At 40.1% G+C, this 13490-nt stretch overlaps 2 protein-coding genes across 4 annotated transcripts in view; one reads left to right on the forward strand and one right to left on the reverse strand.

Moving 5' to 3' along the window:
- The window catches only part of LOC143661342 (uncharacterized), a 69361-nt gene extending 55920 nt beyond the window's left edge, over positions 1-13441 (forward strand). Inside the window, exon 6 of one of the 2 annotated variants that reach the window (XM_077134885.1) lies at positions 45-13441. In XM_077134885.1, the coding sequence (XP_076991000.1) occupies positions 45-905 (861 nt within the window). In that variant the 3' untranslated portion in view covers positions 906-13441. The remainder of the gene's footprint in view (positions 1-44) is intronic. The other variant, XM_077134886.1, reaches the window with a different exon arrangement.
- The window catches only part of LOC143661352 (uncharacterized), a 151984-nt gene that overhangs the window by 12686 nt on the left and 125808 nt on the right, over positions 1-13490 (reverse strand). The window lies entirely within an intron of this gene.

Genomic DNA, 13490 nt, shown 5'->3' on the forward strand with positions numbered 1-13490 from the left:
TAAATGTTCAAATGCTTGACAGTCTCTCATTTAATTCCCCACAGCAGATATCTCACACTCAAAATAATTCCTTTAAATGTATTTATTTGCAAGAAGATTCTACTCTCAGATCCATAGCAACTCCTAGTGGATTAATCCCAATGAAAGAGAAACAATATTTAAGTAAACCACTCAGAAAAGTCTTCAGTGATCAGTCATCTTTTAATGAACATAAGCAGATTCACATTAGAAGTAAATCAAATGAATGTCATCTAAGTACTAAAACTTGCATTAAAAGCTCTGGCCACAAACAATACAATAGAACTCAAACTGGAGATAAACTGTATGAATGCCTTCTATGTGAGAAAGCATTCATTAGATTCATTGACCTTAGACGACATTGGAGAACTCACACTGGAGAGAAACCCTATGAATGTAACCTATGTGGAAAAGCCTTCAGTCAATCTTCTGATCTTCAAAAACATGAGAGAACTCATACTGGAGAGAAACCCTATGAATGCCATACATGTGGAAAAGCCTTCAGTCAATCTTCTGATCTTCAAAAACATGAGAGAACTCACACTGGAGAGAAGCCTTATACATGCCATACATGTGGGAAAGCCTTCAGTCAGTCTTCTAATCTTCGACAGCATGAGAGAACACACACTGGAGTGAAACCCTATGTGTGCCATACGTGTGGAAAAGCCTTCATTCATTTTCATGTCCTCAGACAGCATGAGAGAACTCACACTGGAGAGAAACCCTATGAATGTCCTCAGTGTGGGAGAGCTTTCAGCCAATATTCTCATTTTAGACGACATGAGAGAACTCACACTGGAGGAAAACCCTATGAATGTCAAACATGTGGGAAAGCCTTTGTTGATTATTCTGCCTTCAGACGAGACAAGAGAACTCACACTGTATAGAAACCCTGTGAATGTCATACATGTGGGAAAGCCTTCTGTTATTATTCTACTCTCAGACAACATGAGAGAACTCAGACTAGAAGAAAACCCACAAATGTCATCTATGAGGGAAAGCTTTCACTCATAGTTCTGCCCTTAGGCGACAAGAGAGAATGCCTAGTGGACAAAAGACATAACATCATCTATATGGGAACACCTTAATTTTCTTAACATTAGACAACAGGTGGTTATTCAAACTTGGGAGGAAACCTATGAATGTCATCAGTGTGGGGAAACTTTCAGTTAATATTCAGACCGTAGATGAAATGAGAGAACTCACATTACATGTTTGGCATATGAAGAGATTTTAGCAGTTATTTTAACCTTTAAACATACCAGAGAACTCACATACTGAAGAAGAACTGTTTGAAATCAACATGTTATTGGCTTTAGTCATCAGTACTATTGCAGGTCAAATAAGTAAACTTATACAGGAGAGAATCCATATGAATGTCAATAGCAAAGCTCTTAGTAGTTGACCTGATGATATACCATGTGATAGAACTCACAGTGTAAATCTAATAGAAGGGGAAAATCCTAATCTATGACTCTGAGCTAGCCAGAGAAATTATATGTGAGGAATTCTATGCACTCAATTTTGGAGTGCCTTAATTTGTAATTTATACTTTAAATAAAATGAGTGAACTCCATAGGAGGGAATCACTACATTTGTAATTACAGTGTGCTTTCATTCAGTGAAAAACAACTTTTGGTGTGCTAAAAATATTCATTTAGGAATAACCATGATAATAGGAAATGAGATGGAAAATTCACCAAAACATGAAATAAGAGGGAAAAGTCTTTATTAGCAGGATGAAACCCCTTGTGGGAGATCAAGAAATTTCATGATGGAGAGCATGTTCCAGTGTAAAATTTTAGAAAATCATTAATTTCAGGAAATGGGAAGATTGTGGGCATGAGCTATGGTCTCAATATGTAATAGAGTTTGAGGGATTGGGCAAATCATTAGATGTTTGGTGGCTGGATTATGGAGATCAGTGGTTGAAATGCTATAGATTTGGGGATAAGAGAATGTGAAGTCTATGATTTGGAAATGTCTAGGGTAAATATACTTTCTGATTGTCTAATGGATCAATGCTGGGCATTTTGGGGGGTCAGTGATTAAATATCTGAAGAATGGGAACAGATATTTTAGCTTTGTTTCTGATCTTAAAGGAAAAGTACTTCACGTAACTAACAGTTTTTATCAGGGTATGAGGGTCCTGTACACAGTAGTTCACTGAGTAAGCAGAGATCGAGTCCCGTTTCCCCTGACTAATGGCCTATTAGGAAGTATCAGTACCACTGATGTGATTATCTTAATAAGCAAAAAGTTAATAGATTCCAAAATTTATAGGGCCCATAGGCAGTGTCATTATGATGGTCCAAATTTGGAAATCCAGTCCTTGAGATTAATTTTGTAAAAGTTGTTATCTAAAGCATGCATATATGGAAAATTCTTAAGCTAGTTTCCTAATATTAAGACTCTTGAATGCTTTCCAACTAAAGTTGGGGACATTAGAAATATTTCTCTTCTCATCACTGCAGCTTATGTTTTATGAAATATTGAAGGGCTGATTGAGTTCCCTTAAATAGAGACCAAGAAATGGTTGTGTTTTCATAACCTTCTTTACATATAGATATGAGAGGATTTGTATAGTATATGTCAGAGTGAAAAGAAAAAGCAGAATACTTGGAGACAAAAGGAAACTGAAGATGACATGTTAGGTATATAGAAACCACTATCATGTTTGCAAAAGAAAATTGGGGACCATTAATTTTAGGAATGTCACAGGATCTGTAGTAAAAGTAAAATCCAATTTTTATAAACCACAGATTAATTCAAAGAAGTAATCCATTTTAATCCAGGTAAGTACTAGATCCACACTGTAGTGAGGGCAGTCCTGGAGAATTCAGCTATTTCATGGAGGTCTCTGAGGTTAGGTCCATTATCATTCCCCTACAAGGGATCAGTCTCAACCTCTCTCCCACCTCATTGAAAAGTGGTTTTGAGTGTCCATTATTGGCTGTTATTCCAAAATCATCCATTATAATAGGACCCTTGCCATATGCAAAAAATTATATACAAATGCTACCTTTTTGCACCACCGTTGTTTTCCAAATGTCCCTTCATTACACTAAAGGGGTGTTTGATTCTCCAAACAAACTGTCCAGAAACCTGAATAAACTGTTAATTCTTTCATGATGAATTCCCTCATGAAACAAGAAACAGGTACATGAGGGTGCTTAGGGTCCCCAGATTATTAGGACCATTCACAGTTCAGCCCATTGGGTACTTTTTCCAATGCCAGAGGTAGCATATTTTTTGCCTAATGCAAGAGAAAAAAACAGTGACTGCTGCCCTATGGATACAAAATGGCTTCAGCCAAGCTTACCAATCAGTGAATCAGCACTGAGCATCTGGTGGCACATCCATGAGTTGGGGATCCTCTGCATTCCTTTGCTTGGAGGAAAAGGCTCTCTGATATTACAGCAGACCCATATTTGATGGGCGCATTTCCCAACCCCTCATGCAAGCATGTTACTTTCTGGGGACCTGGGCAAGCACAGTCCTGGATTTACCACTTCCATTTGATGATACTCTTTCATTGGGCATGCCTTGGTAAGGGTACTGATTACCCAGAATCCAGTATATGATGAGCATTTCTAGCCTCAGGAGGACCTGAGAATTCTTGGTAGCCCTTCCCATTTTCACCCCAACCTAATAATATGCCAGAAGCTGCCTTTCATATTGGTTATACTAGGTTACATCTGGGAACTTTGTGCTCTAAAATCCCAAGGCTCTCCATACGACCTACTGTCAGGTTTCCCTTATACTGGAATGCAGTTTTTAATATCCCAGAAGCTTTAATTACACAGGGGTGCCACTAAATAAATTCTTCCTTTTGGCCATTCTGTAGGTGTTACTTGAGTCATTCATTTCAATGTTCTATTGTCCCATTTTCTTGAAGGTTATAGGGAACATGAAGGGCCATTATGCAATAGGAACACACAATTGCTGGGCCACAGAAGTTGTAATATCTTGATCTTATTGGAGTCTTATATATCAGTTTTCAGTGTGTATATTTCCCCAAATCTGAAATGGAGATCTCAGCATCCACATGCTGAATGTGAATTGCTGTCCCATATCTAGAATCAGGGGTTTAAATGGCGAGACATAATAAGCCATAACTAGGGATAAACAGTCTAATGTGGTTGAATAGCCACTTTCATGCAAAATCTCCCACCTGATATGGCCCATGATGTGTCACCTGAGCTCAATATCAGGACTCCCATGACTGTGTTCTGCCTTTTGCCTCTGCATATTCTTGAGTGTGTCCTCACATTTTGGCCCTATTTTGCATCTGAGTTGGGCTTTCATGTCCTTTTCTGAAACATCAGTATGAAAATTCGATTTGTGTTCTTCAAATGGCCATTTGTAATGGGTGTCTACAGTGATGACAAATTCATCTTCCCACCTCACAAGCTGTTGCTATACCCCCTGTGCCTTTATTGAGGAGCTTCTTAATTCCATCATTGACTTGACAGTCACTGGATAATGTGGATAGTTTGTAAGAACTGAAGACTCCATAACTATGTAATAGAATGTTGGAGTAGCCTGAACAGCCATCATCTCCACATGAAGTTCTAGCTATTGAATAGAATATCCTCAACTTGTCTCAAATAAAAGATTGTCATTTTTGGAATATATACCCACAGTGGTGCAACTGACCCATCAGTTATGAATTTTGCAGTTTGATCTTTGAACCAAGCCATACTATGGTCCTACTGAGGATGTTCTTAGATGTACCATATCCCTACCAGTCCTATTTTATTAATATGTATGTTAGTTTGCAAGCTGCCAGAATGTGATATACCAGAACAGGAGTGGCTTTTAAAAAGGGGAATTTAGTAATTTACAAGTTTACAGTTCTAAGGTAAAGAAAATGCCCAAATTAAGGCACTAACAAGAAGAGGTTACCTTAATTCAAGGAAAGTCCATGGATTAGGAACACCTTTGTCAGCTGGGTAGTCACATGGCTGGCATGTGCCTCTTGAGTTTCTGGCTTGCTTAACATCTCATGGTCATGTCTGCTGCGCTCTGAGTATCTCTAAACATCTGTGTCTGTGTCCTCCAAGTGTCCACATCTGTGCTAGCTCTGCTGTGAAGTTTCTGTTGGCTCTGAGGCTCTGTCATTTCTCTAGGTTTCTGTCATTTCTGTAGTTCTGAAGTTTCTCTCCAAAATGTTTCCTTTTAAAGAGTTCCAGTAAGTTAATCAAGACCTACTTGAATGGATGGAGTAACATCTCCATCTAATCAAAGTTAATACTCACAATTGGGTGTGTTACATCTCCGTGGAGAAAATCTAATCAAAATATTCCAACCTATAGTATTGAATCAGAATTAAAAGATATGGCTGTCCTGCAAGATTAGATCAGGAAAGTCATGTAAAACATGTACCAGCACATCCCACTCTGGAGTGGAAGCAGCAGCACAGAGGCAGGCCTAGATGGATGAAAGCCAGGTAATATTTTCAAACTGGCACAGTGTGATTAGTGAATGCCCACATGATTATGGGCAGTTCTGACCTTAGAACCACAGAGGGCACAACAGGGATTAAATGATCAGTCACCACTAAAGTCTCATAACAGGTTAAAAGGTGCTGTTTGAAGCAGAGTATGGTATTAAGTGGCTACCTTGGAAATGGAGTAATATAGTTAAGGTGAATCAATCACCTTCCTTATTTGTCTGATCGTACTCACAATTGAATTTGTCTTCCTCATTGCCCCAGTAGGGACGAGGAAACACTTAGCAAGCCATGTATCTTCAGCACTCAGCATTCAAAGAGAAGCTCGCACTATTCTAAATCTTTCCTATCTTGCCTGCTCTCTTCCTCCTGCTTTTTATTGGCCCATATGATGGTCTCAACCTCTAATTTAGAGACCCCCCTTCTCTTGATAGTGTTAGCATTAGTTTGGTCTTCCAGAGGCATCACATCAGTTTCTGCATCATCTATTCTGTTTTATTAATCTAAGTCATAGTGCCCTGAAGGTGGTACTCACCCCTTCTTTTCTCTTTCCCTGGTGGTCTTTCTAGTATGGCTATTCAATGTATTTTCTTGTTGCCTAGCTTTCATTCATCCAGGCCTGCCTCTTTGCTGCTGCTTCCACCCCAGAGTGGGATGTGCTGGTACATATTTTCCATTACTTTGCCCACCATCCTCCCCAAGAAGAACAAAAGGAGCAAGCGTGTCTTCCACTGGACAGTCCCTTGTCTTATGAATGCCTGCAGTGCTGTTTGAGGTAGGAATGTCTCATCTACATCCTGTCCAGGAGTGGAATCATATAGCCATGTCTGTCATTTTAACATAAAGTTCAGTTATGGCCTCATGAATAGATTTCTATGGGTTTTTTTGTTAGAGAAGTTTCCCCCACTTGAAAACATTGCTGTCATGCTCCAAGGAACTCAGACTAAAAGTGGCATAGGTTTGTTTGTCTTGTTCATTTATCATATTATTTGGTTATCCATTTCCTTATTGATCCTCTGTTTAACTCTTCTATCTGTTGAAGAGAGTGGTGTGTTGATGTCACCCAGTTATTGTAGAGATGTTCATTCAATTTTGCCAGTGTTTGTCTTATGTACATTTTAGGGGGGCAATTTCATTACGTGCATAGATATTTATGATTGTTATTTCTTGGTGAATTGCCCTTTTTATTAATATATATCATCCTTCTTTATCTCTTATAAACTTTATGCATTTAAAGTGTGTTTTGTCTGGTATTAATATCACTACCCCAGCTTCTTTGTTGTCTTTTGTTACTGCTTGCACAGAATATATTTTTCTGTTCTTTTACTTTCAACCTGTTTGTATCCTTGGGTCTAAAATGAGTTTCTTGTAAACAACATAGAGACGTATCATATTTGTATCCATTCTGCCAATCTTTGTCTTTTGAATGGGGAGTTTAATCCATTGACAGTCAATGCCGTTACTGTAAAAGCAGTTACTTTTTAAACTGTAAAATGCAGTTACTGTAAATGAAAGTGTGTTTCATTTCCATAAGATCTGCTAGTTTTATATGTATTCTTTCAAATTCCTTATGCACTCCTAGTGTCAACTTAATATCCTTTATCTCTTTAACCATCTCTTTGAAATTATTTGGATTTGTTTGGATGTGTTTGATTAGTTGTTACAAATTTTGTATAATCTCCAACTCTTAAATTTTATCATTTTGCTCGGACATAACATCACGTTTCTGGGTGTATGTTGTAATGTTTTCCTGATATCTGGGCATCTGATTATCATGATAAAATTATTTTGAATGTTAGCTCCCTCTCTTGTCTAAGGTGTTCTTGATTGATGTGTTAGTAAGTGTTGTCTAGAGAAACAGAGCCAACAGAAGAGATTTATAAAGGTGTCTCTGCAGTGGTGGGGATGGAAAAGTCCAAAAACCATAGGGCAGGCCATGAATCTGATGGATGAGATGAAGGGTCTGGATGAATACAAGAGGGACTCACTGTCTCAAGAAACAGTGAAAGAGTCTTCTTCCTTAAAAGCCTTCAACTGATTGTATTATCTCATTGTGGGTGACATGCCTAAGTAAACTGCAGATGTAAACAGCCACAGATGCAATCAATTGACTGATGACTTAAAACACCAGACTTCCAGTTTATCAAGCAGCCACAAAATATCCTTGCAGCAATGGACAGGCCAGTGCTTGCATCAGCAGACAACTGGGCATAATCGCTTGGCCAAGTTAACACCAGAACCCAACATAGTTCACCCCTTGCCAACTTGTCAGCTATGCACATCACCTTGAAACATGCTTAATTTCCAAATGGAACACAATGAAGGTTTCCAAATGAAGGTTTGGTTCAATTGTACACAGGACATCTGAGATGTTTTGTCTAACAATACTCACATGTCCTGTGAACAATTGAAAATTCAGTACTTCTCTCCAGAATAGGGTGCAAGTTCTTAGGTAACAGTCTTAAACTTCATATCCTATGACTTAAATAATATAACATGAATAATGCCACTTATGTCATATGATAAGGTAGTTGTTTATGTACAAATGCAGACATACTCATAACAAAAAATGGAGGAAATATTCATACAATCACTTTCCTCATTTCTGTAATTGATCATGTGATCATAGTTCATATTTATCACTTACTGCTTCTACTATCCATTCCACAGTCCTTTGCTCTCAGCAAGCACTTCAGCTGGCCATAGTTCTTTACTAGGTGGGGTAAACCAAACCTTCATTCCTGAAGTTTCTGGACCATTGGTAGTTCTCCCTGATTTGGATCATGGCAGTTTTCTGTTGACTTTAATCACAGGGCATCGTAGTACTAAGAGACACCTTAGGGGATTTCCTGTATTCCAAGAAAACTCTTTACCCCTATTGTGTAGTTGTAGTCCTATTTCCCCTTGATAGTCAGGATCAATCACCCTAACACAGAACAGTAATCCCCTTTCATGCTTGTTGATTTAATGGCATGAGAAGCCCAAAGGGGCCAGGTGGCAGTTTTAACTTCCAGTCCAATGGAATCATTGTTGTGTCCCCTGGTAGCAGTACTCCTCCTTTTGGAACTCAGAACTGTAGACCAGCAGAGCTTAAGATTTCATGGACAGGAAACAAAAATTTTCCTGGTGGATCACTAGCGGTGATAGTGAGTGGTACACCCTTTGATTCCTGGACCCATGGAAAAACAGCACCATAGACTGGACACTGATTCAGAGCAGGCACAGCCTCCTGGAGAACAATGCCCTATCTCTGCAAATAATGCCACCTAGTTGGCACTATACTTAGGTCTTCAAAAGGCTATTCTACCTTTCTGTCAACCCAGCTGCCTCTGGATGATGGGAAACATGGTAAGACCAGAGATTCCATGAGCTTGTAACCATTCCTGCACTTCATTTTCTGTGAAGTGGGTTCTTTGATCAGAAGCAATGCTGTGTGGAATACCATGATGGTGGTTAATGCATCCTGCAAGTCCATGGATAATAGTTTTTTGTGGAAGCATTGTGTATGGGGAATGCAAAACCATATCTGCAATATGTCTATTCCAGTTGTAACATATATTGCCCCTTCCATGATGCAAGTGTCCAATGTAATCAACCTGCCACCACGTAGCAGGCTGTTCATCTTGGGTAATTGTGCCATATCAGGCACTGAGTGGGCAGATTGGGCACTCAGTAGTGGCCATAGTTACTTCGGCCTTGTTGAGTGGAAATCCATGTTGCTGAGCCCATGTATAACCTCCATCTCTACCACCATGCCCACTTTGTTCATGAGCTCATTGGGCAATGACAGGAGTGGCTGAGGAAAGAGTATGACTTGTATCCAAAGGGTCATCTTATCCACCTGATCATTAAAACTTTCTACTGAAGTCACCCTCTGATGAGCATCCACATGAAATGCAAATATCTTCATGTTCTTTGCCCACTCAGAAAGGTCTATCCCCATACTTTTTGTCAAAAATTTTCCAATCATGCTCCTTCCAAGTCCCTAACCATCCAGCCAAACCATTAGCAACAGCCCCTGAGTCAGTGTACGAACATGTCTCTGACTATTTCTCCTTCCAAGCAAAATGAACAATCGGGTGCACTGCTCAAAGTTCTTCCCACTTGGAGGATTTCTCCACACAACTGTCTTTAAGGACATCCTGAATGAGGGTGTAGTGCTGCAGCTGTCCCTTCATTGTGGTACCAGCACATCTTGCAGAAACCTGCAAACCAGTCCTGAGTTTTTGCTTCTCAGTTAACTGACTTAGAAAATCCCCTGTAAGCCATACCTCTGGTCTCAGAAATAGAAGGTAATGTGGCAGGACTGCAGACCACTTCATGTAATTTGTGCCTTCAGGACCTGCTCCATCACTATCTCTAATATACCATTTCCATTTTTTGATGGTGTGCTTCTGTGTATGCACCCACCAAACCAACTTTATGGCTTGGTGGGTCAGCAACACCCAACTCATGATAGGAACCCCGGTCTCATAGTAACTTGGTAGCCCTTGGTTAAGCATTCAGTCTGTACCCAGGCCCAGCAGCAGCCTAAAAGCTCTTTCTCAAAAGGAGGGAAGTTACCTGCAGCAGATGGTAATATTTTCCTCCAAAATGCCAAGGGCATGCATTGTGAATCTCCTATAAGGTCCTGCCAAAATGTCCAGGCAGCATCCCTACTTGGTATTGACACTACCAGCACCATTGAATCTGCAGGATCATATGTCTCAAGTGGCAGAACACCCTGCACAGCAGGCTGGACATGTTGCAGAGCCTTCTCTTGTTCTGATCCCCACTCAAAACGAGCAGCTTTTCTGGCCAGTTGGTAAATGAGCTGGAGTAGCACACTCAAATGAGGAAGATGTGGACTCCAAAATCCAAGGAGGCCAACTAGACATTATGCCTCTTTTTTTGGCCATAGGAGGAGCTAGATACAACAGCTTATCCTTCACCTTAGAAGGGATATCTTGACATGCTTCACACCACTGAACATCTAGAAATTTCACAGAGGTGGAAGGCCCTGTATTTTTGTTGAATTTTTCTCCCATCCACTGACATGCAAATGCCTTACCAATAAGTCTATAGTAGTAGCTACTTCTTGCTCACTAGGTCAGATCAGCATGATATCATCAATATAATGGACCAGTGTGATCTCTTTTGGGAGGAAACTTCACTGAAAACAAGATTGTGGCAGGGCTTAAGAGTTGATATACCCCTGAGGCAGAACATCGGAGGTATATTACTGGCCTTGCCAGCTAAATGCAAACTGTTTCTGGTGGTACTTACAGCTATTGAGAAAAAAGCATTTGTCAGATTAATAGCTGCATACCAGATTTCAGGCTACATGTTGATTTGCTCAAGCAATGATATCGCATTTGGAATAGCAGCTGCAACTGGAGTCACCACCTGGTTAGGTTTACAGTAATCCGCTGTCATCCTTCAATTCCCATCTGTTTTCTACATAGGCCAAATAGAGCTGATTAGGGATGTGATGGGAATCATCACCTTGCGTCCTTCAAGTTCTTATGTGTGGCACTAATCTCAGCAATCCCTCCAGGAATATGATATTGCTTCTGATTCACTATTTTCCTAGGTAGGGGCAGTTCTAGTTGGATTGCTCAAAAGGACTGCTTGATATTCAGTCATCATGTGAGCCCTTTGCTGCTATATTGTTCCAGTACCATTAGGACATGAAGGGGAGTAAAAACAGGTTCAGACTTCCAGAGAAGATGGCAGCTTAGTAAGACGCGCGGGTCTTAGTTCCTCCTCCAGAAAAGCAACTAAAGAAACAGAAACAATACGAAACAGCTCCCGGAGTCACGACAGAGACCAAAAAGACAGCGTACCCCATTCTGGAACAGCTGAACGGGCAGGGAGAATCTGCTGCGGTGAGATACCCGAGGGGCGCGCGTTTTCCCCGCCAGGGCGGCTGGCGACTGGGGTCCCCTCCACACACGTGGCTCCCCGGTCTGACTGGGAACGTTGGATAGCGGGGCCCTCCCGTCATGCTTGGCGTTTCGGGCCAGCTGGGCAATTAGGACCGGCACTCTCCCAAGCCGTAGCGGCCAGCGACCCCCGCCGCCACGCACGGTTTCCCGGGCCGACTGCCGTGCAAACAGACGAGCGCCACCTACTGGGCAGGAAAAGAAAAACAGAGCCCAGAGATTTCACAGAAAAAGCTTTCAACCAGCTGGGTCCCACACCCAGGGAAATCTGATCAAATGCCCAGACACCAGCAGAAAATAATGGATGACGCTCGGAAAATTGAAGATATGGCCCAGTCAAAGGAACAAACCAATAGTTCAAATGAGATACAGGAGCTGAGACAACTAATGCTGAATATACGAACAGAAATGGAAAAACTCTTCAAAAACCAAATCAATAAATTGAGGGAGGACATGAAGAAGACATGGGCTGAACAAAAAGAAGAAATAGAAAATCTGAAAAAACAAATCACAGAACTTATGGGAGTGAAGGACAAAGAAGAAAAAATGGAAAAAACAATGGATACCTACAATGGTAGATCTAAAGAGACAGAAGCTACAATTAGTGAACTGGAGGATGGAACATCTGAATTCCAAAAAGAAACAGAAACTATAGGGAAAAGAATGGAAAAACTTGAGCAGGGGATCAGGGAACTGAATGACAATATGAAGCGCACAAATATACGTGTTGTGGGTGTCCCAGAAGGAGAAGAGAAGGGAAAAGGAGGAGAAAAACTAATGGAAGAAATTATCACTGAAAATTTCCCAACTCTTATGAAAGACCTAAATTTGCAGATCCAAGAAGTATAGCGCACCCCAAAGAGAATAGACCCAAATAGGCGTTCTCCAAGACACTTACTAGTTAGAATGTCAGAGGTCAAAGAGAAAGAGAAGATCTTGAAAGCAGCAAGAGAAAAACAATCTGTCACATACAAGGGAAACCCAATAAGACTATGTGTAGATTTCTCAGCAGAAACCATGGAAGCTAGAAGACAGTGGGATGATATATTTAAATTACTAAAAGAGAAAAACTGCCAACCAAGACTCCTATATCCAGCAAAATTGTCCTTCAAAAATGAAGGAGAAATTAAAACATTTATAGACAAAAAGTCACTGAGAGAATTTGTGACCAAGAGACCAGCTCTGCAAGAAATACTAAAGGGAGCACTAGAGTCAGATACGAAAAGACAGAAGAGAGAGGTATGGAGTAAAGTGTAGAAAGAAGGAAAATCAGATATGATATATATAATACAAAAGCCAAAATGGTAGAGGAAAATATTACCCAAACAGTAATAATACTAAAAGTTAATGGACTGAATTTCCCAAACAAAAGACATAGAATGGCAGAATGGATTACGACCCAGCAATACCACTGCTAGGTATCTACTCAAGGGACTTAAGGACAAAGACACAGACGGACATTTGCACACCAGTGTTTATAGCAGCATTATCTACAATTGCAAAGAGATGGAAACAGCCAAAATGTTCATCAACAGACGAGTGGCTAAACAAACTGGCGTATACCTACGATGGAATATTATGCAGCTTTAAGACAGACTAAACTTATGAAGCATGTAATAACATGGATGGACCTAGAGAACATTATGCTGAGTGAGTCTAGCCAAAAACTAAAGGACAAATACTGTAAGGTCCCACTGATGTGAACCGACATTCGAGAATCAGCTTGGAATATATCATTGGTAACAGAGACCAGCAGGAGTTAGAAACAGGGTAAGATAATGGGTAATTGGAGCAGAAGGGATACAGACTGTGCAACAGGACTAGATACAAAAACTCAAAAATGGACAGCACAATAATACCGAAGTGTAATCTAACTAGGTTGGAACACTGAATGAAGCTGCACCTGAAATATGGTTTTTTGTTTGTTTGTTTGTGTGTTTGCATTTTTTGTTTTTGTTTTTTTTCTTTTTCCTTTATATATATATATATATATTATTAGTATTATTATTTTAATTCTCTTCTCTATATTAACATTCTATATCTTTTTCTGCTGTTTTGCTAGTTCTTTTCCTAAATCGATGCAAATGTACTAA

The sequence above is a fragment of the Tamandua tetradactyla genome, chromosome 17 (genome assembly GCF_023851605.1).
Source record: "Tamandua tetradactyla isolate mTamTet1 chromosome 17, mTamTet1.pri, whole genome shotgun sequence".
Classification (NCBI taxonomy): Eukaryota; Metazoa; Chordata; class Mammalia; order Pilosa; family Myrmecophagidae; genus Tamandua; species Tamandua tetradactyla.